Raw genomic sequence first — 27,821 nt, forward strand, 5'->3', positions numbered from 1 at the left:
CTATATTAAAATATATGCAATGGCATCCTTCTAGTTGAAATATTGTGAACTTTAAAGGTATTTCACTTTTGAGCGAAATTCATATTTTTGACATACCTCGTATAGAATTAAAAAAAAATGATATCTTATGATTGCATCTTAGTTTTTTAACTATTCAGACATTTTTATAAGGAATAACTTTTTTCCGCAAAATTAATAATAAAGGAGTTATCTTAAATAAAAATGATGTTAAGTATCCGTAATTTGAGGAAAATTTTCAAAAAATTTTTTTCAATTAGAAGAGTGTAAATACATATTATAACATAATTTTTAATTGCAAACAACTTTTCTTAATAACAATTTTCGATATTGTCAAATATAAAGGCACTTTACTCTTGAGCGAAATTCATATTTTTGGACATACCTCGTATATTATTGATAAAATTTGATATCTGATGATTGCATCTTAGGTTTTAGAGTATGCAGAGCACTTTATAAAGAATAACTTTTTTTCGTAAAATTGATATTAAAAAAGTTTCCCATATGGTTCCAAGTTACGCAGACACCCTGTATGAAATAATCAGAAGTCTTAAAATGATTTCTCGAAAACGTTAGTACCGGTTAGACGTAGACCAGTATAAGTAGAGCAAAATGTCAAATTTTGTACAGACTATTAACGGATAACGATGTTGATCTGGTCGCAATGCAAGAAACACACACAGAAAACAAATTTCAACTAAATTTTCGTTTATAAAAATTAATTATTATTTATAATGTATTGTTATCTTTATTTATATACAAAAACTGTGATATAGCCATACGCTAAATAAAAAAATAAATATGCTCGTGATGTAATTTCCTAAAAAAAGATACTTATTATAGATCTAAAAAAAATATTTTGGCTATTCATAGTATTCCAAAACAACATTTTTGTGATTTACTGTAATGGATTGTTCCCATTCGGTCTCATTAGAAATAAAAATTTACAATATACTACTAATTACGCGATAATTGATTTACTACTAAGCCTACACTAGGTTTGTCAACAAATGGTCCAAATTTAAACACTAAACATGTTTGGATTTTAAATTTAAAAGTTGAGTGTAAAATGGACAGGGCGTTTTAGCATTTGGCATTCCAAATGAGTTTATTTAAGTCCAATCAATAGAATAAACATTGGAAATAGAATAATATTGTATTACGCTTTCAGCACGACAAAATCTAAACAATTAACAATTTGATTGAGGTTATAAATTGTTAGTTGATAATGTACATACATTAAGGCAATGCGTATGGATTTGCTAGCAGGTGTATATTTAATAAAAGTATACACAGAACGAATTTTAAATTCGAGTAATAACATTTTATTCAATATAAAATGAGGCTTTACAAGGAGACTGAATTGATTGAACCAAAACGCACCGACTGCGACTGGTCTGTAAATATATTTTCCGTCGACCGTCCATTTATGATCAATTTTAACACCCTCAAAATCATTGATTAATGACCCCTATTAATTAATGATTTTCTATTAATGAACGATTTCATTATAGGCAACACAACATACATTGCTTGCATAAATTAATTAAACGCTCTGTGATTGGTGAACCCCTTTTGACAAAATTGGAAACGTGGCTAGTGGCTGTTCAAAAGAGACATTCCCTATCTCTAGCTTTGTCAAAATTTAAATAGGTAATGCAAACTACTATTGTATCTACTTAGAGCTACTGTTCTTCGACAGGCATGCAAACGAGCCGTATCCATCCTTGAGTGTCAAGTTGTTCTCTTGCATCTCATGCTAGCCAACTCTATTCCGTTTGCCTCTGTCTCTTTATACTTCTACTGCTATCCCTTTTAATATGCCCTTCTCTTCACTTCTACATCCTTCCACTTTCCTCCACTAATAGTACTGGAAAGTAGTATTCTTCCTACTGCGGCTTCTCCACGTAGAAGCCACTTCACGTGCTTCTTTACATCCCATCTATGTTTATTTTTGTCCCATTAGTTACTTGCCTCTTTCCTTACTTCTGTTGGAGTATATCTTCCTTTTTACTTTCACTCCAACAGAAGTTTCCGTATTTTTGTTACATTGGCCGCATTTACCTTAAAACCGCAGACGGAAAAATTTGTGATCACGAACAACAGTGCAAAGAATGGGAGAGACACATCAGTGACCTTTTTGACGATGCTTCTCGAGAAAATGCTCCAAATACTACCTGTGACAACCAATTAGACAGAGGTCCCAGTATACTGAAGTCAGAAGTCATAAAAGCAATACAACAAGCCAAAAACAATAAAGCACCTGGACCAGATCAAATCCCTGTTGAGCTACTTAAACTTTTGGACGAGGAAAACATTACCTACTTGACTACTTTCTTTAACAAAATTTACAACGAAGGAAAAATACCAGATGATTGGTTGGAGTCACTATTTATAACATTACAGCGATTTTAGACTAATCAGTTTGATGAGTCACACACTTAAGATACTTTACAGTCGGAAAAATGAAAGAATACCCATGAACGAACACATAAAACACGCTGTAATTTCCTGTCACCGTGTTACAAAGAAAATTGTCCAGTGCAAGTACATGTAACAAAAATTATTACATGTACTTGCGCTGGCCAATTTTTTGTGTGACACGGTGACAGGAAAATACAGCGTGTTTTATATGTTCGTTCATGGGTATTCTTTCATTTTTCCTACTGTACGTATTATACAAAACCGAGTATTCCTTCTGTGCGAAACTAGAATGGGTAATAAGCAATTTGGATTTAGAAATGGTCTAGGAACTAGAGAAGCACTATTTTGTATGCGCGTTCTATTACAAAAAAGTTGTGAATTGCGAAAGAACGTTTATGTTTGTTTCATCGACTTCGAGAAGGCATTCGACCGAGTACAACATGATACACTTTTCGATTGCCTGCAGGTAGCAGGACTTGACCACTACGATATAAGACTGCTGAAATACTTATATTACAATCAAGTAGCCTCTATCCAAATTGGAGACAGTCGTACTGAAAAACTGCCGATTAAACGTGGAGTACGACAAGGTTGTGTTTTATCACCCACCCTTTTTAATCTGTACTCTGAAGAAATCTTTAGGGAGGTTTTGGATGACAGACAAGAGGGAGTAAGGCTAGGCGGAGAAGTAATCAACAATATTAGATACGCTGACGATACAGCCATTCTTGCTGAAAATTTACAAGATCTTCAGACACTACTAAATCTAGTCAGTGAAGCAAGCTATCGGAGAGGCCTTAAAATCAACATTTCAAAAACAAAGTGGATGGCAGTTGGAAAGATTAATATAGATCAAGGTCAGCTTTCTCTTGATGGTGAGAAGTTAGAACGGGTAAATCATTTCAAGTACCTTGGCAGCTGGTTAAATGTAAATTGTGACTCTGATGAAGAGATAATAACTAGGATCGAAATATCACGGAAGGCTTTTATGACCTGGAAACCAGTTTTATGTAATAGAAACCTGTCGATGAATATTCGAAAGAAGGTGCTGAAATGTTATGTGTGGTCTCTCCTATTGTATGGTTGTGAGATATGGACGTTAAAAACCACAATGCTAAACAAAATAGAAGCATTCGAATTGTGGTGCTATCGACGAATCCTAAAGATATCGTGGGTTTCGCACACTTCCAATGAAGGTGTTCTTCAAATGATGAATTCGGAACGTCTGCTCATAAGCATCATAAAGAGGAGAAAAACAGAATACTTCGGCCATATAATTAGAGGACCTAAATACCATCTGCTTCGCCTTATAATACAAGGAAAAGTGGAGGGAAAGAGATGGATTGGTCGAAAGAAACTTTCATGGCTGCGTAATATTAGACAATGGTGTGGCTGCACAGTAGAAGAATTATTTCGCGCAGCAGCCGATAGAGAGAGATTTCAGGAAATTGTAAACATGATGACGGCCAACGTCTGTACTGACCCTGTCAGTCACCAATCTTGCACTTTTGGCCGAGAAACGCATAAGAGCCCAATAATACACAAGGAGAAATCGAAGTAGAAAGAGAAAAACTACAGTAGATGTCGAAAGATCTTTTTCTGCTTATAAATATGTGTGTATAGTGAAGTATAACACGCTGTCGGTACTGGAACAGCATTAGAGGTGGGGCGGATCAATCAATACTCGATCCGGTAAGGAACAGGTAGGCAATCAATTATCAATCAATACTTCAGTGAATGGAGTGGTTACCAGATCAATACCCTGGTAGAACTCTCTCTATTGTGGCGAACGTAGTTTTATTTCGTTGCTGGTGATCTATCTCGAATGAAAGTGGTAGTGGGTAACGCGTGAGGTTGTGGGAATCCACATTCCTACACATTGAGTCATACTTTCTTTCTCAAACAGCTAGCGTGCATCTCGGAGGAATTGCTTAAAATACCTATACATACACTAATAATTATGCACTTTTTATATTATCCTAGAATGTATCTTAAAGATTTTGTCTTTTGTTCTAGGTAAACGGTGACGATGAATGGGAATACGAAGAAATCATCCTCGAACGAGGAGGAGCAGGCCTCGGCTTCAGCATCGCTGGAGGCACCGACAATCCTCACATCGGCGACGATACCGCCATCTACATCACCAAGTTAATACCCGGGGGGGCGGCATCTAGCGATGGTAGATTGATGGTTAACGATTCCATTCTATCTGTCAACGATGTCGCCGTCGTTGACGTACCACACGCTATGGCCGTCGATGCGCTCAAGAAAGCCGGCAACACTGTTAAATTGGTAAGTAATAAGAGATGTTTATGGCTGTTAAACCTAAAGAGAGGGACATTATAGAACTTTGCAATTAAGGCATGTACATATTCTTCTTCTTAAAGTTCCCTCTCCTATCGGAGGTTGGATATCATAATGGCTGTGGTCACTTTGTTAGCTGCTGCTCTGAATAGTTGTAATGAACTACAGTTAAACCATTCTCTAAGGTTCCTCAGCCAGGAGATGCGTCTTCTTCCTATACTTCTTCTTCCTTGGATCCTTCCTTGCATAATAATTGTTAGCAATTCATATTTTTCTCCTCTGGTAATGTCACCCAAATATTCTAAGTTTTTATGCTCTTCATAATAATTTCTAACTCCTTATTTAAACGTCGTAGCACTTCAACAGTAGTTACAGGACCTGACATAACTATGGACGAAATTGAACAAGCAATAAGATTAGCAAAGACCAGAAAAGCGACGGGACCAGACGAAATACCGAATGAAATAATAAAGCTCTTCGAAAATTCAGGTAAAAGATCTCTCCTTCATCTTTTTAATAAAGTTTATCAAACTGGCTATATACCAACGGATTGGCTGCTGTCGACTTTTGTGACGATACCTAAAAAAGCAAACGCGAAAAGATGTAGTGACTACCGAACCATTAGCTTGATGAGTCATGTTTTAAAGATATTTCTACGAATTTTGCACTCTAGGATGTACCAAAAAATAGAAGAACAGCTTGGTGATACACAGTTTGGATTCCGCAATAACCTTGGGACCAGAGAAGCACTGTTTAGTATTCAGGTTATGGTACAGAGATGCAGAGATGTCGGACATCCGGTTTATATGTGTTTCATTGACTTTGAGAAGGCCTTTGATCGGGTAAAAACATACGGAAATGATTGCTATTCTTCAGAAAGTGGGTATTGATGATAAAGACCTACGCATTGTCAAAAATCTTTACTGGCATCAACGTGCAAACATCAGGATTGGCTGGGACACGTCTGAAGAACTTCAAATACGAAGAGGAGTAAGGCAGGGCTGCATTTTGTCCCCACTAATATTTAACATCTATTCTGAGTTTGTTTTCAATAAAGCAGTGGATAATGCTCAATGTGGTATCAAAATGAATGGCGTCAATATTAATAATTTGAGATATGCGGATGACACGGTGTTAATTGCGAGCAATTATGAAGAACTTCAACATCTGATTAATAGGATTACCACAACGTGTGATGAATATGGACTCAAGCTAAACACCGCAAAGACCAAGGTGATGGTTGTCAGTAAGACGCCAATACAACCGGAAGTAGTAACAGCTTATGGTGAACAATTAGAAAGAACTAACAGTATCACCTACCTTGGTTGTAATCTAAATGAGAACTGGGACATGAGCAAAGAAATTAGTATACGTATAGAGAAGGCCAGAGCTGCATTCTTTAAGATAAAGAAACTTTTATGTGGAAACAACATTACTTTGAATCTTAAAATTAGATTAGTGAGATGTTATGTGTTCTCTACTCTTTTGTACGGTGTCGAAGGTTGGACTTTAACAGATACTCTTCTCAAGAAATTGGAAGCCTTTGAAATTTGGGTATACCGAAGAATCCTACGAATAAGTTGGGTGGATAGAGTTCGTAACGAAGTTGTTTTGCACCGGATGGGAAAAGTCACAGAAGTCGTCAGAACAGTTAAAAATCGAAAACTTGAATATTTTGGCCATGTTATGCGACACCCAGAGAGATATAATATACTCCATTTAATAATACAAGGCAAGGTAGACGGAAGAAGAGGGCCAGGTCGAAGAAGAACGTCATGGCTTAAAAACCTGAGAGAATGGTATAACAGATCCTCTGCATCCCTTTTCCGAGCTGCCGTTAACAAAATTACTATAGCCAATTTGATAGCCAACGTTCGATAATCGAGCACGGCACATGAAGAAGAAGAAGCACTTCAACATTGGTAATCCTTTGAACCCACTGAATTTTCAATATTCTTCTGTAACACTACATTTCGAACGCTTCTATTCTTCTTATGTGTTGTCTCTTCAATGTCCAAGCTTCCATTCCGTATCTTCTTTTGCCCGTTAATTCGTCCAAATCTGAACATAGGCTTCCCCCAGTTTCCTCCATTCGCTTCTGTTTAGTGCTTTCTGTTTCCAGTGCGTTCCTCCTATCTTTTTAATGTCGTCTCCCCATCTCATCTGGGGTCGTCCTCTTGCTCTCTTTCCTGTCCATGGTCTCCATTGTTGTATCGTGCTATTCCACCTATTGTCCGTTTGTCTAGCGTTATGACCTGCGAAGCTCCATTTTAGCCTGGTTATATGTTGACCTGCGTCTTTGACTTTTGTTCTATTTCTGACCCAGTTGTTTTGCTTTTTGTCTGTCAATTTTACTCCTAACATTGCTCTCTCCATGGCTCTTTGTGTCTTTATTATTTTATCCATGTTTGCCTTGGTCAAGGTCCATGTTTGGCATGCGTATGTGAGAATTGGGAGTATGCACTGGTCAAACACTCTTGTTTTTAAGTATTGTTGTATTTTTTTATTCTTTAGGACCCATTTTAATTTTCCAAATCCTGCCCAGGCTAATCTGACCCTTCTTTTTACCTCCGCTGTTTGGTTTTCCTTATTTATTTTTATAATCTGTCCCAAATATATATAATCATTAACCGCTTCTATTGTGGTGTCGTTTAGTTATTACGTTTCTATTGTCTTGTGTGTTTGTCATTGTTTTTGTTTTGGCAAAATTCATTTTTAGACCTATTTGTTCGGATTCATTTGCTAGTTCGGTTAGCATGGTTTGTAGTTCTTCAAAACTTGATGCTATGACTACTACATCGTCTGCATATCTTAGGTGGTTTAGTTTCTTTCCATTTATGTTTATTCCCATGTTTGTCCATTCCATTGTTTTGAAAACATCTTCCAGTGCTAATGTAAATAGTTTAGGAGAAATAACATCTCCCTGTCGCACTCCTCTGTTAATTGGTATGGGTTTTGTGGTTTCTTCCAATTGTACTGTCATTGTTGCTTTCTTATATATATATATATATATATATATATATATATATATATATATATATATATATATATATATATATATATATTGTTGTGATCTTGATTATTGATATGAGATAATATTTTTATATGTCATTTAATTTAATCAATGCTTTAATACTAATCTAATTAATTTACCAGATCACATATCAATGTGTTTTCAATCTCAGGGCTTTTTATAAAATTAAGTACTTACATACGTGGCTTCTAAGTATTTCTTAATGGTTCCTAATCGGGATAGGAAAGAAAAGAGTAAAATAATAACACATATGGGTTACAATTGTAATCAAAATATTGTTTATTTTATTTAAATGGCAATCACTGCTTAATATTTGCTATATCTTATTATTCTTAAACATAACATTTACACATGGGAATCTTATTTCCTTTTTGTTTCCAATTGAAAGTTTTTATTAACATTTAACTCTTATGATTTATTAGCAACAATTCTATTTAAGTTTGATGAAGCTTTTCTGATATTATTGATTATGTTTCTTCAATTTTAAATGTGGTATTTAATACGAAAAACCCATACATTCATGTCCAAACAAATGAGACTGACCTTTTTCTGGTGCACTGAGAATGTCTTCACACAAGACCCGTTTCCTGCTATCCTTGGCTGCAATCAAAACCTCGTCCTGGCTTCCAGTAATGTTCTCCTCTGAAACTAGCTCGTATAGCTCTCGTTTCCTGCTTCTGTCGTGATGCTGTGTTCTACCTTTTTCGAAACTGCAATCAGCTACCGGGAACTCTTGGCTCAAGGAGGTTCTTTTACTCTCAACCTGGCCTACCTCTCGTTCTACGATCGATAATCCACACTCACGGAACTACACCGGCTTTCTCACTCTCCGTACACTACCGTCTACTACTCGACTTCACTTCTCGACAGCTCAAAACATTCTGATCTCTATTTGTCATTCATTCCCCTACTTTCTAAATATCCCTTCCAGATTCACAAATCAACTTCCACCACCAACTCTCATTCGCAGTATTCCTCAAAACCAATTTTTAAACTTTCTAAATATGCTTAATGGATTTCAAAGAAAATAGTTAATTCCCATTCTAAAATTACTTTCTACTATATACAAATTTTTAATGACCTATTCTCTATTTCCACTTAGTCTTATTTAGCATCGGCTAATGATCGATCCTTCCGCGAACAACGATAATGACGTATTAACGATTTCACTTGAGTCTTATTTAATCACTTCTTAAAATTAAATATAACAATTTGTTGTATACAGGTTGTTCTAAATTTATATGCCCGTGGTTGAGAAAATTGAAAATATTTTATATTAAATTGAATTCTGTTTATAATTATCAAATTTTAATTTTCATATCAAATAGAAATATAACAAATCCCCGCCTTGTATTCGATAAAATTTATCTGCATTTTTAAATAAATTTTCTCGAGGGCAAAACCAACTCCCTGTATATTTCCTTACTTTAATCTACGTCTTATATCCTACTTACTATCTACTTCATGTAATTCTGTCTTTTATTCGTGATATTTGTATACATCGTGAATATTATAAATTCCTCGGATCTTTTCCGAGTTCCTGTGCCTCAACTCATAACTATTTATCCCATTTTCATTATTCACGATATACGGGCCTTCGAAAACAGGCATCAACTTTGCGCAAATGCCCCCAGGAAGATTTGATACTCGTAATGCCCTCACGAGTACTTTTTCACCCTTTTGGAAAGTCACTGGTCTTCTTTTTCTATTTTGTTCCTGTCTTTGGATATATTTTTCGTTGCTTCGCCGTAATCTTCTCTGTACGGTTTCAATCACCTGTTGATATTCTTTTGGCTCTTGGTCTTCCCATGGCCTTATCGGCAGTACACCCTTCATGATGTATTCTGGGGTCTCTTTTGTTACTGTGCTCGGAATTGTATTTAGATACCTTTCTATTTCCGCCATTTTCCTGTCCCAGTGGCGATGTTGACCATCTGTTGCAATGCGAAGAAATTTCGTCACTTCCTGTATGAATCGTTCCGAAGGATTACTCTGTGGATGCCTGATGCTGACAAAATTGGTCTCTATTCCTCGTTCTCGAAGTTGTCCCTTGAAACGATCATTTCGGAAATACGTTGCATTGTCCAGTAGAATCTTTTTTGGTGTTCCTACTATGGCTATAAAATTGTCGATTTTTCTTAATATTTCCTGCCCCTTTGTGGTGCGGCAACTATATAATTTTACGTATTTTGAAAACACATCCACCATTACCAGAATATGTTTGTTCCTTTTAGTGGTCATAATTAGATCGCTTAACATATCTATTGCTACAATGTCTAGTTTGTTTCGGGCTTCAATATTTTTGGCAACATTTTCGTTTTTGAAATTCCGACTCTTATATTTTTGACATACATCGCACTTCTGGGTAATTTCCTTTGCAATGCGGTAATCCTGTCGGCTGATGTAATTTTCCCTAAAAACGAGCCAAACTTTTCTGCTACCGATATGCCCATTGTCCTCATGTAATTTCTTTATTATCTTTTCGGCCAATGTCTGTGTCACTAAATATAGTTCCTTTCCGTCTATTCTCTTAAAATATATGTTATTTTCTACTTCCGCTCTTCTTTTCTCTCTTTCCTCTAGGTCTTCCTGGTTTGTCCTTATCTCATTTAAAGAATATATCCCTTCTTCTTGTATTAATCTATTTAGTCCCACCTGTAGAGTAATTGTTTCCTTTTTTCCGGTGTCCTCATCCCGTGTTAGAGCGTCGGCTATTATGTTGTCTTTTCCTTTTATATATCGGAACTCAAAATCATACTCCTGTAATAATAGAATGCCTCTATGTATTCTATTATTTACTAATCTATTCTTCATGATATGTACTAAAGCTGCATGGTCTGTTTCGATTGTGAATTTTGCTCCCAATAAGTAAAACCTCAATTTGTTTACGCAATATAGTACACTGGCAAACTCCAATTCTGTAACACTATATTTTCTTTCATGTGTTTTAGTCACTCGAGATATAAAACATATCGGTACTTCTTGGTCGTTTTGTATTTGAGACAGAACTCCTGCAAATTTTTGTATGGACGCATCAGTTCGGAGTATAAAAGGTAAATTGTAAATGGGGTGGTATATTTTCGTTCCTTTTGAGAATTCTCGTTTTAATGTTTCGAAAGCTTCCTCCTGTTCTTCTTTCCAATTCCATTTTATTCCTTTTTTAAGCAATTTTATCAGAGGGATTTCCTTTTGGCTCAAATCGGGAATCAGCTTTTTAAAATAATTTATCGTGCCAAGAAAACCTCTCAATGTTTTCAAATTCGTTGGTCTTGGGTATTCATCTATGAGCTTGACTCTGTCTTCGGCTAATCTTACTGTTTTGGTGTCCAATTGAAAACCCAAATAAATGACTTCTTTTTGAAAAAATTGACATTTTTCAATGTTTAATTTCAATCCCGCTGTGTCCAATTCTTTCAGAATTATTTCTATGTGTTCCAGATGACTCTGAGTATCTTGTGAAAAAATTAATAAATCATCGATATAATGAACTATGAAATCTTCATGGCGATTCAAAATGGTATGTAGAGCTCGGACGAGTGCAGCACAAGCACTCTGCAATCCAAATGGCACTACCTTAAACCGGTAGACAATACCATCAATAGAAAAAGCGGTGTAGTTTCTACACTTTTCAGCTAACGGTATCAACCAAAAACTGTGTTTTAAGTCAATTTTCGAAAATATGTGTGACCCGGTGATTCTTCCAAAAATGGCCTCGATGTTTAGAGGTGATTCATATTGTGATACAGTGTGCTGGTTGATATTCCTGGCATCTAAACATAATCTCAATTCTCCATTGCTTTTCTTTACTATCACAATCGGGTTAACATACGGTGAATCACATCTTTCGATGATTTGATCTTCCAACATTTTATTTATTTCTTCTTTCACCTCTTGTCGATACTTGTATGGAATCGGGTAAGTCTTTGATCGAAAATTTCCCAAGTTTTTCACCTCAAATGAATGTTCGTACTTTTTAGCCACTCTGTTTTCCTCATTGATCAAATTTTCGTAGTTTCTTAACATCAACCGCAATTCTTTTTCTTTCCCTTCTCCACATATCAATTTTCTGTCTTTTTTTTTCGATTCTTCACACATGTTTACCGTGCATTCCGCATCCTCGTTTGCATATACCTCCTCTTCAAATACCACTGTTTCAATCATATTCTTTTCACTTTCATTTTTTAGCTTTATTTCTTCTTCTCCTGAGCTCGTCTCTTCTTTTGAGGAATCCCAGGTTTCCTTTGTTTCTGATACTCTCAAATTTTCTTCTTCTGGGCTCAACTCTTCTTTTGAGGAGCCACAGGTTTCATTTTCTTTTATCCTTTTCTGACTTTTTCTCCCTTTTCTTCTTTGTCCTTGCTTCGTTGCCAAATTCATTTCCACTGTTTGTTCTTTACCTGATTCGTCCGTATTTTGTTTCTCCTGTTCCTTGTCCTGTTCCTTTTCTTTTTCTTCTGTTAGTTTCATCGTATTATTTTTAAAATCTATCACTACATGTTTTTCTGCCAATTCGTCGACTCCTACTATCATGTCATGTGACATATTTGGCATTATTACACATTGTAGTGCATACATATTCTTACCCAGTCGTACCATTACTCGTATGCCTTCATTTATAGTTGCCAATGTCCGTTTGTTTGCGCCCACTAAATTTACCCTAGGTATTTTGTAAATTAAATTTGTTAAGTTAACTTCTTCTATTAGTTTTCTGTTGACCAATGTTATTTCAGATCCAGTGTCTATCATAATTTTAATTGGTTTCTCGTTGATAAATCCATCCACAAATTTTAAATTAACTCCATTTTTCTTTTCGTTGTTTCCTGCCAATTTAATAAACTCCTTGGGGTGACAAAAGATTCCTGTTTGATTTTTGGTTTTTAGTGAGCGCCGTCGTGTCTAAAATATCTTCTTGGTCTGAATGTTCTTTTTGTTTTTTGTTGTCCTTGCTTTGGCTTCTTGTCACTGACATTTGTTTTCAAGAAGTACTGTCCCCGCCAAATATGAAATTTTACTAGTATGTTACCAAGACGACTTTTTCTCACCCAAATATTATAAATTGTCAATAAATATATCAAATGTAAATATCGTAAAAATAAAATATTAAATCAGTTATGTAAAATTTGTACCTAAAGAGATCTAAAATTTTATGTTATCAAATGTAAGTATCTCACTTTTTACCACAGGCATATAAATTTTCAAATACCGGCTTTACTCTTTCTATCCTTCAAATTTGCCACTAGAAATACTTTACAATGCCCTCCACGTTGGACGACAGTTGTTGTGATCTTGATTATTGATATGAGATAATATTTTTATATGTCATTTAATTTAATCAATGCTTTAATACTAATCTAATTAATTTACCAGATCACATATCAATGTGTTTTCAATCTCAGGGCTTTTTATAAAATTAAGTACTTACATACGTGGCTTCTAAGTATTTCTTAATGGTTCCTAATCGGGATAGGAAAGAAAAGAGTAAAATAATAACACATATGGGTTACAATTGTAATCAAAATATTGTTTATTTTATTTAAATGGCAATCACTGCTTAATATTTGCTATATCTTATTATTCTTAAACATAACATTTACACATGGGAATCTTATTTCCTTTTTGTTTCCAATTGAAAGTTTTTATTAACATTTAACTCTTATGATTTATTAGCAACAATTCTATTTAAGTTTGATGAAGCTTTTCTGATATTATTGATTATGTTTCTTCAATTTTAAATGTGGTATTTAATACGAAAAACCCATACATTCATGTCCAAACAAATGAGACTGACCTTTTTCTGGTGCACTGAGAATGTCTTCACACAAGACCCGTTTCCTGCTATCCTTGGCTGCAATCAAAACCTCGTCCTGGCTTCCAGTAATGTTCTCCTCTGAAACTAGCTCGTATAGCTCTCGTTTCCTGCTTCTGTCGTGATGCTGTGTTCTACCTTTTTCGAAACTGCAATCAGCTACCGGGAACTCTTGGCTCAAGGAGGTTCTTTTACTCTCAACCTGGCCTACCTCTCGTTCTACGATCGATAATCCACACTCACGGAACTACACCGGCTTTCTCACTCTCCGTACACTACCGTCTACTACTCGACTTCACTTCTCGACAGCTCAAAACATTCTGATCTCTATTTGTCATTCATTCCCCTACTTTCTAAATATCCCTTCCAGATTCACAAATCAACTTCCACCACCAACTCTCATTCGCAGTATTCCTCAAAACCAATTTTTAAACTTTCTAAATATGCTTAATGGATTTCAAAGAAAATAGTTAATTCCCATTCTAAAATTACTTTCTACTATATACAAATTTTTAATGACCTATTCTCTATTTCCACTTAGTCTTATTTAGCATCGGCTAATGATCGATCCTTCCGCGAACAACGATAATGACCTATTAACGATTTCACTTGAGTCTTATTTAATCACTTCTTAAAATTAAATATAACAATTTGTTGTATACAGGTTGTTCTAAATTTATATGCCCGTGGTTGAGAAAATTGAAAATATTTTATATTAAATTGAATTCTGTTTATAATTATCAAATTTTAATTTTCATATCAAATAGAAATATAACAATATATATATATATATATATAAAACAAGGTTGAAATATTGGGGTAGCAGCAATAATATTTCAACCTTGTTTCCTAACTGTTCAGCAAAGATTATATACCTGTTATATATATATATATATATATATATATATATATATATATATATATATATTATTTATTAGCATTCTGTATCTGGAATCTATTCGACAGTTGTTTATAGCTTTTTCTATTGCCCATTCCATTCCGTATAGTAATATAGAAAATATGTAGCATCTTAGAGCCGTCAATCTGAAAGGCAACTGAAGGTCTTTGTTTGTAAGCAGTGTCTTCATTTTTATAAATGCTTGCCTTGCAGTTTCAATTGTACATATGCGAAATTACATAACATAATTTCGGAGTTGTGTGGACCGTATTAGAGGGTGTGGTTGAAAGGAATTGAGAGAGGTAAATATGTTGTACCGTCAAATAAGTTAAGTTTGTAAAAAAGCTGACCAATATCATTGGTGTTTCACTCGCGGTATTCAGACAAGTATGTTTCGGTTATCGCATAGCAGGTCGTCATTCGTGGTTGGTGATAGCGGATAAAAACGGGATGTTTTGTATGTCCGTCTTTCGCTGGTATACGTGTACACGTCACTGTTTGCGTTTTATACTATATCAGAAAGAAACAAAACGTTTGTTTGTTATGAGAAGTGGAATCAGAGTGATTTGCGGTATTTTAACACGTGATATAGGGGAAGCAGTATCCCAGAGAGATTTTTTGCAAGTTTGTCGCCTTCGGGTGTCAACGGTGAAGAGACAGAATCTTCCGTTGCAATGTCTAAGAATATCTGTAGTAGTAATTATTAGTTGGATTAAGGAGTAATATTTAATATTGAGGTTAAGAACAGTTAATAGAAACATCTAGGAAACACAATATACCAATGCTGCTCTTAAAAATATATTAATTTGGCATTATGTAATGTCTCACAGACAATCATATGAAATATGCAAATATCCAAATATATACAATTTGTATCAACAAAGGTACTCAAATGAATTTAAGATTTTAATCAGAAAGAAATTCTTTACGAACGTTCCTTTTTTTTTTCAAATGAACCATTTGATATAATCCCCACTTTCTTTTATAAATCTTATTCAAATGTTGTCAGAATACTAACTTAACTTCTCGAAATAATTTCATAACTCCACCTTAAACAAATGAGTTCGTCAGTCAGAAAAATCAAGAACTTCGGGTTTTTCTGAGACGTTCGACTGTTAAATTGATACATCAATTATGAAAAACTTTTTCTCGGTGAGCTTTCTTTCTGCCAGAGATTAAACCATATTTCATTCGAAAATTACTGCCGAGTGGAACTCTTTGGGAGAGAACTGAAAGACTATCGAAATTTAATTAACTAATAGCAAAAATATGTGGGAATGGTTTGAAAATTTTGAAATTTTCGATTTTGTATTATTTTAAATGAAAGTAAATAACTTCAAGAATACTCTCTGAAAATTTTAGATTGATCGGAGCAAAATTACCGGAACTATACAGTATGTTGAATATCCCTACCTTCGACTCACTTTGCAGCAGTTTCGCGCCAGCACCTTGAATGTAGTGAGAAACGTTCAACAGCTATTCCTCTTCCCTGTTATAGATTACTCCACGATTCAACAACATATTCCGGTTTGCATCACTTTTCGATTTGGTAGACAAAATAGGAGATTAATTGACAGAAGGAAAAGAAGACTAATTAACAAACAGAAAAGGAAAATAATTAACAGTTGACTAGACAGCTGACAGGTGCGGAAAAGTAGATTTGATGGCGGAATAGAAGAAGAGGTGGCCATGTGTGGGGTGGGAGGGGCTCATATAAGCAAGTGGGCGCGTGGCTTGTGACGTCAGAGTGGGATTGGAGGGGTGTATGGGGGAAGTTTTCCCATACTCTGTGGACAGTGCATCACCGTACTGGCCTGGAGTAGATGTGAGTATTGAAAATTATGAAAACTTTAAACGCGTTTTTCTCGAAACTCCTTTTTTCAATGGCGGTGGACATTGTAACTCAAAAACTGCTTGATCGATCCACCTAAAATTTCGCATAGATTTTCTTTATGTGAGCTCCACACTCTCGCCGAAGTCGATCGACGTTCAACAAGTACGAGAGTGTAGACGGCCACCTTGTGCAACTTTGCCTCGCTTCGTTCTACTTCCGTTCTCTGTCACCGCTTGAATGTGTTCCGAAGTAGAACGAGTGTGTAGAGAGGTACTTCGGACTTCAGTCAACTTTGGCGAAGTAACTTCGCCGAGAGTGTGGAGCCCGCTTTTGACATTTCGTGAGGTAACACTGTCGAGATATTTTTGTTTAAAAATAATAAATATGTTAATTTTCACCATTTTTTTCCCAAAAAATTTCGTTTTTTGACTTTTGAATGATACCAAAAACTCAAAAATCGTGAAAACTAAAAAATTCGACAGCGTTACCTCGAGAAACTCAGTAACGAATAAAATCTTTGAATTTCCTGTTTCACATGATCCGATGACACGTTCTGATGTCCACCGCAAAATCAATTTTTTTGGTGTCACCGTTGGCTTATTTTTCAATATTTTTTCTTGAAATTTTTTTTGAATTATTTATTCTTTGAATGATTGTAATTAATATGTTTATTTAATATATTCCGGTGGTGTGGTTGACGGAATTAATAAAAAATAAGTGTAACAACGAACAGTAATATATTTATTTATTTTGGGTACACAAGCGGTGTTTTGCTTATATCTCGAAAGAGGGTTGTTTGTTAACGCGAGCGAGGGTGTGTCTGCATCGTTCGCATACTGTGTAGAGACTGACTTTCGGACCACCAACTATTATGTCAACTGGTCTTGCGGTTTTGCGATAATGGCCAGAAAGGACCATAAATTACTGCATCTGCCTTTTAAAAGATGAGAACCTTTTTGTATTTTAAGAAATTAACATAAAGAGTGTGGCGATCTGACATCGTAATCCATTAGTGTTTCCTTGAAAAAAATATTAATTTTATACAATCTGTTTAGGGATACATTTTGGTTTCTCGAAATCAACGGCCCTTGTTGGCATATGGTTTGTATATTATAATATTATATGAGTTTTAAATGACTAATGTTGTTTCGTTTTGAGAAAAGTTATTAAAAATTAAGAAAATAAAATTAGCAAAAATAGTAATTAAAGCGTATCGCTATAAATATAAAAATAAAATCATTCTACTAGTTTCAAAAATATTGACATGTTAAGTTCAAACCAAACCCCTTAAATTGATACATCAATTATGAAAAACTTTTTCTCGGTGAGCTTTCTTTCTGCCAGAGATTAAACAATATTTCATTCGAAAATTATGGGCGAGTGGAACTCTTTGGGAAAGAACTGAAAGAAGACGAACGGCGAAGAATTTAATTAGCTAATAGCAAAAATTTAATTATCTAGTTAATAGTTCTATTGTCGATCTTTAGGAGAACTAAAGTAATTTTAGATGCGGAGAGTTTGTCTAGGAAGAATTATGGAGTAATTGCAGACGAAATTTATGTGGGATCTGTCCACGACTGTGAAATATTATTATGATTAAAGCTACGATTTTGAATATTACAATCGTGAAGACATTAATTAGAAAATTCGTGAAGAACTATCCAAGCATAAAAGAAAATTGCTTCAAGATTGAATATTAACCATAACAATATTGATGAAGTATGCGGAAACTAATATAGATATATTGTTGGTATGCTTTATTGTCAAAAAATTTTAACAATTTGTGGACAAAGCTTATACAAAATAAAAAATACAATAAAAAACAAAAAATAGTAAAAAACTACAAACAAAACAAAAACAGAAACAGACACCAAGTAAATGGCGTGAGGAATACTACTTAATATAATTTTACAGTTATTAAGTACACATTAAAAAATTAAAAATTTTGCAAACAATATGTGTACAACGTCAGAGCAAAAAGAAGGCAAACGAGGAAAGGGGAAAGGGAAAGTAAATCAAAAGTTCTATGCCGCTGCAAATATGTACACAAGTACTCGAAAGTAATAATCCTACAAGTCAATTTGCTGAATTTAAATCGTTTATAAAAAAGTCATTCACTGTATAAAAAGCTTTCTCCAGCAAATAAGCTTTCAAGGCCTTGCGAAAAGCGGGAAATGCTGCAATAGATTTGATGTTAGATGGCAGGTGATTGTACATTTTTCTCGAATTGTATAGTATAGAGCACTTAACCAGCTCAGACCGTGGGGTTGGCAGATAAAGATTATGATCCACGTTTTTAAGGGGATAGTTATGAGTGGGTCTCTCTGGACCTTCTGATGCATGTTTGCGGATTAAACAAACGGATTCAAAAACAAACAAAGAAGGAAGAGTTAATATCTTAAATTTTTTAAAGAATTCTTGGCAATGATCTCTGCTATTGAGTCTCAGGGAGTAACGAAGAGCTCTCTTTTGTAGTTTAAAAATACGCTCAAATTGAGTCGCACAACACGTACCCCAGAATGGAAGCGCGTACCGAAGATGAGACTCAAAAAGGGCATAATAAACGGTCCTAGATGTTGACAAATTCATTTCCGTAGCAACTGATCTTAGCGCAAAACAAGCAGAACTTAATTTTTTGTGTAAGGCATCAATGTGCAAGTTCCATTTTAGAGACTTATCCACAATAAGCCCTAAGAACTTCACCGATTCAACTACCTCTAGACTGTTGTTATTAAGTACTAAAGGTTGCATCATACTGTTGTAAGGTAGGACTTTGGTTTTAGAAACGTTAAATAACAGGAGATTCGAATCGCACCACGATTTAATGGTGACTAGGTCTGTAGCTATGGTATTGCGAAGATCCATAATATCCGTGTTACTCCAAGTAATACTAGTATCATCTGCAAAGAGACATATTTTACCTTTAATGTTCAGACTAGAGATGTCATTTATGTATATCAGAAACAATATAGGGCCTAGAACTGAACCCTGAGGTACCCCACATTCTAATGGCATGCAAGAAGACGTCTTCGTGTCAACCCTTACAAACTGACTTCTTTTATTAAGATATGATTTAAGCCATTTAAGAGCATTTCCCCTAAATCCATAGTGCTGTAATTTTTCAGTCAAGATGTTATGGTTTACACAATCGAATGCTTTAGAGAAATCACAGAAAATTGTTGCTGTAGAGTGATGGTTGTTTAGACTGGAGTAAACATGATCGAAAAGGAAGAACATAGCATCATTCGTGCATTTTTCACTCAGGAATCCAAATTGATGTGGAGTAAGCAATTTGTATTTCAACAGAAAAGATAAGATTCTTTTTTTTTACCAGACTTTCAATTATCTTCGACAACGTGGGCAGGAGTGCAATAGGGCGATAATTCGAAGCAAGATCTTTATCGCCTCCTTTATGTATAGGAATAATTATCGCTGTCTTAAGGCAGCTTGGAAAAACTCCAGTTTCGAATGACCTGTTTATTAAGGTAGTAAGATGGTTTAAAGTGCAATCAGGTAGAGCAGAAAACATTTTAAGAGTGAGGCCATCAGTCCCAGATGACGATTTATTTTTAATGGCATTTATTGTAGAGCGTAGTTCACCTAATACTATGGGTGTAAAAAAGAAACTATTTACATTCCTATGAGAAAGATATGAAATCGGATCCTGAGAAGGAGGTATAGTATTTGTTAAATTTTTTGCCACATTTACAAAGTAATTGTTCAGGGTCTCAGTAGAAGTCGGGATTATGGTGGGAGAAGAAGTCTTATCTCTCAGTTCATTTACGATAGACCACGTTTCCTTAGCAACATTACCTGATTTAGCCAGCATATAATGGAACGGATTTCATTTAATAAGTTGCAAATCCTTATAATTGTGGAATTAACAAACAGAGATCGGGGCAATCCACCATATTGTATAGAATGGGTATCTGTGACTGTTTCACTAGACTATTTTTAACTGATAAAACGTCATAGCAACGCCACGTTTCCTACTGACAAAACTCCTTCCTGCTTGTGATTTGCCAGCAACAAAATTATGACAGATCCGTCACGAAGGAGTCTGGTATAGTCGGTTCGTTAAACTCAGACACAAAACTGGCTAGTGATTTTAGTAGGTAATCTTTTTGTTTTTTTGCCAATTTTACCAAATTGGCAAAATTACTTACTAAAATAAAATCACTAGCCAGTTGTGTCTGAGTTTAGCGAACCGACTAAATTCTATTGTTGTCAGTTTGACAAACGTCATTGCGGCGTTATCAATTTTGAACAGATATAATGAATCCAGACGAAAAATGAATATTTAGATGCTAGTCAGGTGAAGAAATCAAAAAATTGGTTTCGGAAAATATCCCATTGAACACGCACAGGTCCAGAAGCTCTATTTGGACCCAATTTTCGGAGTTCCTACGGGTGAGAAATTTTACGCTTGAAAGGTGTACTACCATAACGGAACTAGCAAAAATTCTCGAGGATTATGCCTTTAACATAAAAAAAGGCAATTGCGAAGACTAGGGGCCGGTTGTTCGAACGCTAATCAAAAATGGAATCAACTGATTATTATCAAATATTTAATTACTGTCACCAATTGTCAATGTCAACTTTGTTTGGGTTGCTGAAAACATAATTGAACACAATTATTAGATTTATTAGTCAATTATGTTAATAATTGTTATGTTAATTAATAATCAATAATTAATTATTCAATCAATTATGTTCATTATCATAATGATAATTAACATAATTGATTACAATCAACTGATTGACGTACGAATGAGGGGAGTTGTTATTTGATGGTTGTTAAGGGGACTTAATTATAATCAACTTCTTAATTAGCGTTCGAACAACCGGCCCTTAGTGTTCTGAACAGGAGTTAATTAAATTAACAGGTCACTCAAATGCAAGCTCTCTAAAACCATATCTGCAGCTGGATTCCAGTCACCACCAGAAGTTGATCGAAAATCTCAGAACAACAAATGAAGCTGGACCTTCGAGTTCCCAAATGCTACAGGTCAATAATACACAAAATCTTGCTTTGGTAGAAAAGAATGGGCAAACTACTATTGGGACCGTGCAAGTTCGGCAAAGCGACACCTGGTTTCTACGCTCAGCAACTTTCTTCGCACTTTTATTATATTTGCCAATTATATTAGTCCTGGTTACTGGATAATTGTCAAGGCCATAGTCCAAAAAAATAAGAAGACAAAGTAAGATTCAGGTTATGTTATTAAAAAGTAAACAATTGTATGTAGTAAATAAAATTAGTTATTAAAATGCAGTACTGCAAGCAAAATACAATTAATTTAATTTACCTTTATATAATAATTGCATATCATATCAATATTGTGGAGCACTATATAATTTTTCTTCTTCAATGACAGTAGGTATGAAATGTACGTCAATTTGACAATTTCAATTGACAATATGAATTATTTAAGAAAGTTGCAATATTTCTCCGCTATTCGCGCACGATCGTTTCTCGTATCCCCTTCAAATACTTGCACACCGCGAATAGGTTATAATAATTGTACATTTATATTGTTAAAAAATAAAGATTATGTTTCGTTGATATGGTGTATTACTTGTCTCGTGAAATAGTCTTGTCGAATATCATTCGAGAGAAAGTTATTTACCAACAAAATTTTCTTCTGGTTTTATTTAAGTTTGTTGCTGTTTGGCAATTTTCGTTATGAAATTTTGACAAAATCTATCATTCAACTGTCAAAATTTAATTCGCGAAAATTGCCAGGTAACAAACTTTCATACCAGTCGAAAATATTGCCGGCAAAATTTTCTCTCTTATGATATTATATACGAAAAAATATTTCATTTCCCTTAAATGAAACCTATACCAGAAAATCAGCAATTATATGTGATTAATTGTCGCAGGGTTTCTTCTTAATTTTCATTAGAGTTAGGGAAAAATATTTTTTTATACATCTCTTTTTTAAATTCGTCAACTTTGGGGCGCCACCCCCGCTAAACGGTGGGTGATAGACATATGTTGTCGGGTAATAAATAGTAGGAAATATAGTCCTCTTCATTTTAATATCATGTAAATTTTTTTTCAAAACGTACAGGAAGGGCTACGTTTCACAAAAACCACAAATTACCCCCTTCAAAGGGATGAAAAGGGGTAAATATACAAGAAAAAAAAACTGGACTTGTGTCCATTTTGCGAGGTTCAACCTCTGTTTCCTACACTAGAAAGTGTATTTTAAATCATAAAATTGATTGTATCTTATCGAACCGCAAAACTTAATGAACAACCTTGTATTTTCTTAAAATTATTTTGGTGGCTTCAAAAGTTGCCTGTGTATAAAAATATTAAATACTAAAAAATACATGTTTCTATTATATCGATCTAAATGAAATTTCCTAATAATCTCTCTTTTCCTCAATAACGAACGCCACAGTTTATACAGCTTCACCTATCTCTCGCTAGTCGTCGAAGAAGAAGTATGGTGGAGGATTACATGTTACAGAAACGCTTATTAAACTTTATAGGTTGTAAATTTATACTGCAAGGGGAGTTTGAGCCCTCGTTGGCCGGCAGTAATTTCATCCCCCTGAATTTATCACCCAAGAAATTTAATGCCTCCTAATGTGATATATATTTTAGATGAGAGATATTACGCTGCTAGGCGATCCGTCATTTAGAGAAAAAAGCTGCAGGAGATGATTAATTGGCAGGAGGAGGAAAGTATATAGGCCTATATATTTTTTTATTCGAATGAAGAGTTGCAGTAAACTTCGGTTGGTACATTAAGTGTATTTAACCTTTTGTTATAATTGCCATACAATTAAAACAGAGAAAAAATTCCCTTGCCATGTTTTCCAAAATTACAATTTCAAGAAAATAATAGAAATAGTAAATTGCCAACGATCAAATCAATATAATTATTATTAAATGCATGCAGCATTCTACACTAAAAAAATGACCATGCTACATTTTTAGATTTTTTTTAAATATTATTTTTTCTTAAAATATTGTTTACTATTTCAAGGTTTCTTGTACTCTTAAGGTACTTTTCTGAAGTTCTAAGTATATAAACTAAAAATAAGGGGAAGCTACATATTGGTATTACCCTTCACGGGAAGTGGAACATGGAACTCTCACTTAGATAGTATAGCCACAGTATAAAGAGGGACAGTAATCTATTCCATGTAATCTCTTCTTTGATCTCAAGAAGTAATACCGGCAGAATGCGGGTTTTCCCTGTTAAAACCCGTACGTTTCTATGCGACTAGCAATGCGAGAGTGGGGCAAAAGCGACTGCGAATATTGCGCGGTCGCCATGCGCGACTTAAGATTTTACTTTCAATTTTACGGAAAGTGATTCTACTGTCCCTCTTTATACTGTGATATAGCTAAAAGAGCATAATATTGCCTATGAACAGTGTCGACGAACGGTCGGGCACACTTGAGGCCTTTCGCCCAGGGTGGTTGCCCTAATCTACACTACTGTCTTTAGTCCAATGCTAACTTACGTAGCTATTGCTTGGATACCAAAAAGGCTACAGGCAACAGCGATCAACAAACCAAACCATATTCAGCGGATGGCTTACCCAAATATAACAGGTGCCATGAAAACAACACCAACTGCTGCAATCAGGGCACAAAATATCCATGATATTTATATAAATATCAAAATATCGGATATATATGATATATATCCGATATTATATCCAAAATGTGATATTTATGATATTTTGAAAAACATTTCAATAGAGAAACTAAATTGACCAACATAAGACTCTAAATGTAGAATGTAACAATATAAAAGATATGTTTCTACTTTAAATAAAAAATACAAAAATATAACAGTATAAAAGATATATTTCTACTTTAATAAAAAATACAAAAATATAAACGTACGTATGGTAGTATGTTACATAAACAGAAAACAAAATGATACGAGTATCCAAGTAACAACTAAATTAACGAAAAATATTGAAAACATTAACTTAAACATTAGCTATTTCTATTTTTCCAAAATAACTTAAAATTCTGAACATTTAAAAAACAAAATCAAAATTTAAAAAATTAATTAAGATGACGGTTCAACATCGGAAGTGTCTGAATCAAAACCAGTAAAGCACCCAAGACTTAATTCTGCCTCTTCATTTTCCCTTCTTTCAGTTTCTTGTTCAGGCCAAATCCATTCCAAATTGTCATGTTTATGGTAGATATGAAGAACTGTGTAAATATTTAAACATGGAATACAAGTTTAGCAGCCTTTTCGGTTCCTAAATTATTTCGTAATTTGGAATGCGTCCAAATGGAAGTCCAAAGCTTGAAAAGCACCTTTCAATGCATGCCGTTGAGGCTACTATTGTAAGTAATTGGTTAATTCGTTTGAGAAATGTGTTTTATTCAGGCTAAGCAGATTCAGCGATTGGAACAGACTTCCACCATAATAATGGAGATGCTTTTTTGAAATGTGGACCATACATGAAAGACGGAAATGGTTTAGACTTCGAAGTTAGGGCCATTACAAACGGAAGAAAATCTGTGTTGATTGAATTTAAATATTCATAAGCATGTTCTTTTTGTTCGGCAGTAAGTCTTTCTCCCAAAAAGCGAAGGTCCAGTAAGTTCGCCAAAAAATGAGGCGGACCTAGAGCCATATTCCTCCTTTTGTAATAAAAGTTCTTAATTTGAATTGGTTGATCTTGATTGATTTGACCCTGCCGCTTTTTAACCTTCTCATGTAAAAATTAGTACGAAATAAAATACTGATATATATCACGATATATATAATATAAATATCATGATATATATCACGATATATATCATGATATATATCAGTGGATATATATCCTGATATATATCACGATATATATCATGATATATATCATCACCCCTTTAGACATATATATCAAAGAGGTGGCGATGATGACGATGATGCGATTACGATTAGCTGGTGCAAATCTTGATGTAGGAATGGCCCAGTTGAGATGTCGTTTCTGGCGGGGTGAGCTGAGGGCTTTACCCCTGCTACACGCAGGGCATGGAGGCGACTCAATTAAACCCACGCCTGTCTTCGACAACCCTACTACAAAATCTAAACAAGACAACATAGGAAGTCAAACGTGGCAAATGTATATTGTGGCTACACCGATGGCTCCAAAATGGAAGAAGGCTCAGGATGCGGGATATACTCCAAATCACTGAACCTTAGTATAAAATGGGCTAGTTGTACAGTAAGGGAAAAAACCCTTACTGTATAATATAATATGTATCTAAAAAATGTATATATTTTAAGTATAATTAGGTCGTTACAAAAGATGTTGTTTCTACAATCACAAACAAAACGAAGGTTGATTGACGGAGTCGATTCTGGCAGGATCGCCATGTCGTGTTGCAGGGTTGTCAAGTCGAGTTGGAAGGAACCGTGTCGAGTTGTCGTGTTGGATCCTCAACGGAACGAAAGGGGGAGCCAACTATTGGACCTTAGGAAAACACTGACTCTAACTTATAACTTTATTTACAGGTTGCAACATCCATCAACGTAAGGTTACTAAGATGTTGTTTCGCGGGGTAGTCTTTCAGACACCCATCTCGCACGACTGCTAACTAGCATAGTAACGATCTTAATCTTAACATGAATAATAATAACACTATAATGCCAATATTAATCCCTCTGTGGGCTTTTTATATCTTATTATGATTTTGTTCTTTGATAGTAAGTGATACGTGAGTCTCCGCGAGGTTACACAAACAAACTCCGTCAATCAACCTTCGTTTTGTTTGTGATTGTAGAAACAACATATTTTGTAACGACCTAATTATACTTAAAATATATACATTTTTAGATACATATTATATTATACAGTAAGGGTTTTTTCCCTTACTGTACATAGTTCATATTGAACTGGCTGGTATCTCCATAGCCGCAAAAGAGATAACCCGGAAAGGTATAGCCGGTAAAACCGTAATAATTTGCACAGACAGCAGCTACTAACCTGAATAGATCACGTGTCAATATCAGGGCTAGTAATGGAGTGTCACGAGTCACTAGCCCAAGCTTCGGATGGTAACAACATCATCCTGAGGTGGGTTAAAGGACACAATGGAAATAAAGGCAATCGCATTGCTGACCAGCTAGCTAGGAAGGCAGTACGCCTAAGACTCTTAGGACCTGGTGATCTTTTCGGCTGGTCAACTGCAACAATCTAGGAAATAGCCAAATGTCACTCCCACACGCAAACCGTGAAAAGATGGGGAGAAGAGCCAGGATGTAGACCTGCCAAGGAACACTAAGGAACCTTAGGGAGTCAGCATCAGAAAAGTACTTGAGAATGACCAAGAAAAACCTACGCTTGATAGTTGGTTTTTTACTGGTCATTGTCAACTAAGCAAACACTTTCATACACTGGGGCTAGCAGACTCACCTCTGTGCAGGAAGTGTGAACGAGATGACGAAACTGTCGAGCATGTCCGGAGTTATCGTCAATACGAGAGTATGCGTTCGGCGAGCCTTGGTCTACACCTGCCGACATAGGGAGATGTCCCCTGATGATTTGTCCACCTTCCTGGAAATGGCAGGAAGGACAATGAGCTAAGGACGACAACTCCCTGGGAGGGTGCACAATGAGGCAATTGTGGCCTAAGTGCTGTGGGACTTGACTCGCCCTCTCTACTTCACAGATACAGAAGGGGAAGCTATTAAATTTTCTTTACAAGAGAACTACGATATATTATATGGATACTACATTGACTTGAGATATTGAGAACGTAACTAATTATATTATTATGGTCTAAAGTTTTTAATAGGTATATGCACAGAGATTAAAGACTTAACTAGATAAGAGAAAAGAAATGTAATTAGCCTTAAATTTCTGCAAGTTTCATTATACGGTAGTAAAAATTTTATTTCAATCTAATTCTTGACTACGCTCTAAAAGTCCTCTTCGGCACATTTAACTAACAGTCCACGTCGTCCTTTAAACGTAAACCTCTCCAAAACAGTTCGCTGTGTTCATTTGTTTCAATTCAGTTAAACTAAACGATTAGAACAGATTCGTCGGTGGAGTAATCGTTTTTAGGTGCAAATAAAACAAAATTTAATGGTTCCTTTTAGTACAGGGCAGAAGTAAGCAAACAACTTTAGTATCTACCTATCGGTATGTGGAAAGGGGGATGTTTTCATCGGATTTTTACTGGAATTGGACTGCGACTAATTTGATTGTTAGTTTCGGGGAACTCTTTGGGTCGGGTACTTTCCTTTTCCTGACTTAAATAAGACCTAAATAAGAAGAGGTTCAACTTTGAGTAAATAATTCTTCTGTTCCTTGGTTGGGTTGTATGCATGTGATAACCTTATTGTCCACGGAAACAAATAAATAAACTTAAGTAAAACGTAAAACAACGTTTATTTCGGTTAAGAGCGTGCTTTGCTTACTTCTCGGAGAGCGTGTGTTATTCTTTCCCGGCCGATGGCTTGCTTCTGACTGAACTCATTGATGTTTGTTATCGAATTAAAGGCCCTTAAAATTGAAG

The 27,821-nt window shown here is 35.1% G+C and overlaps 1 protein-coding gene across 16 annotated transcripts in view; it reads left to right on the plus strand.

The window, feature by feature from the left end:
• The window catches only part of LOC114338023 (disks large 1 tumor suppressor protein), a 1,799,868-nt gene that overhangs the window by 1,315,707 nt on the left and 456,340 nt on the right, over positions 1-27,821 (plus strand). For all 16 annotated transcript variants that reach the window (XM_050644675.1, XM_050644671.1, XM_050644669.1 and 13 more), the window contains one exon: positions 4,459-4,734. In XM_050644675.1, the coding sequence (XP_050500632.1) occupies positions 4,459-4,734 (276 nt within the window). The remainder of the gene's footprint in view (positions 1-4,458; positions 4,735-27,821) is intronic.

Source organism: Diabrotica virgifera, chromosome 2 (assembly GCF_917563875.1).
Source record: "Diabrotica virgifera virgifera chromosome 2, PGI_DIABVI_V3a".
Lineage (NCBI taxonomy): Eukaryota > Metazoa > Arthropoda > Insecta > Coleoptera > Chrysomelidae > Diabrotica > Diabrotica virgifera.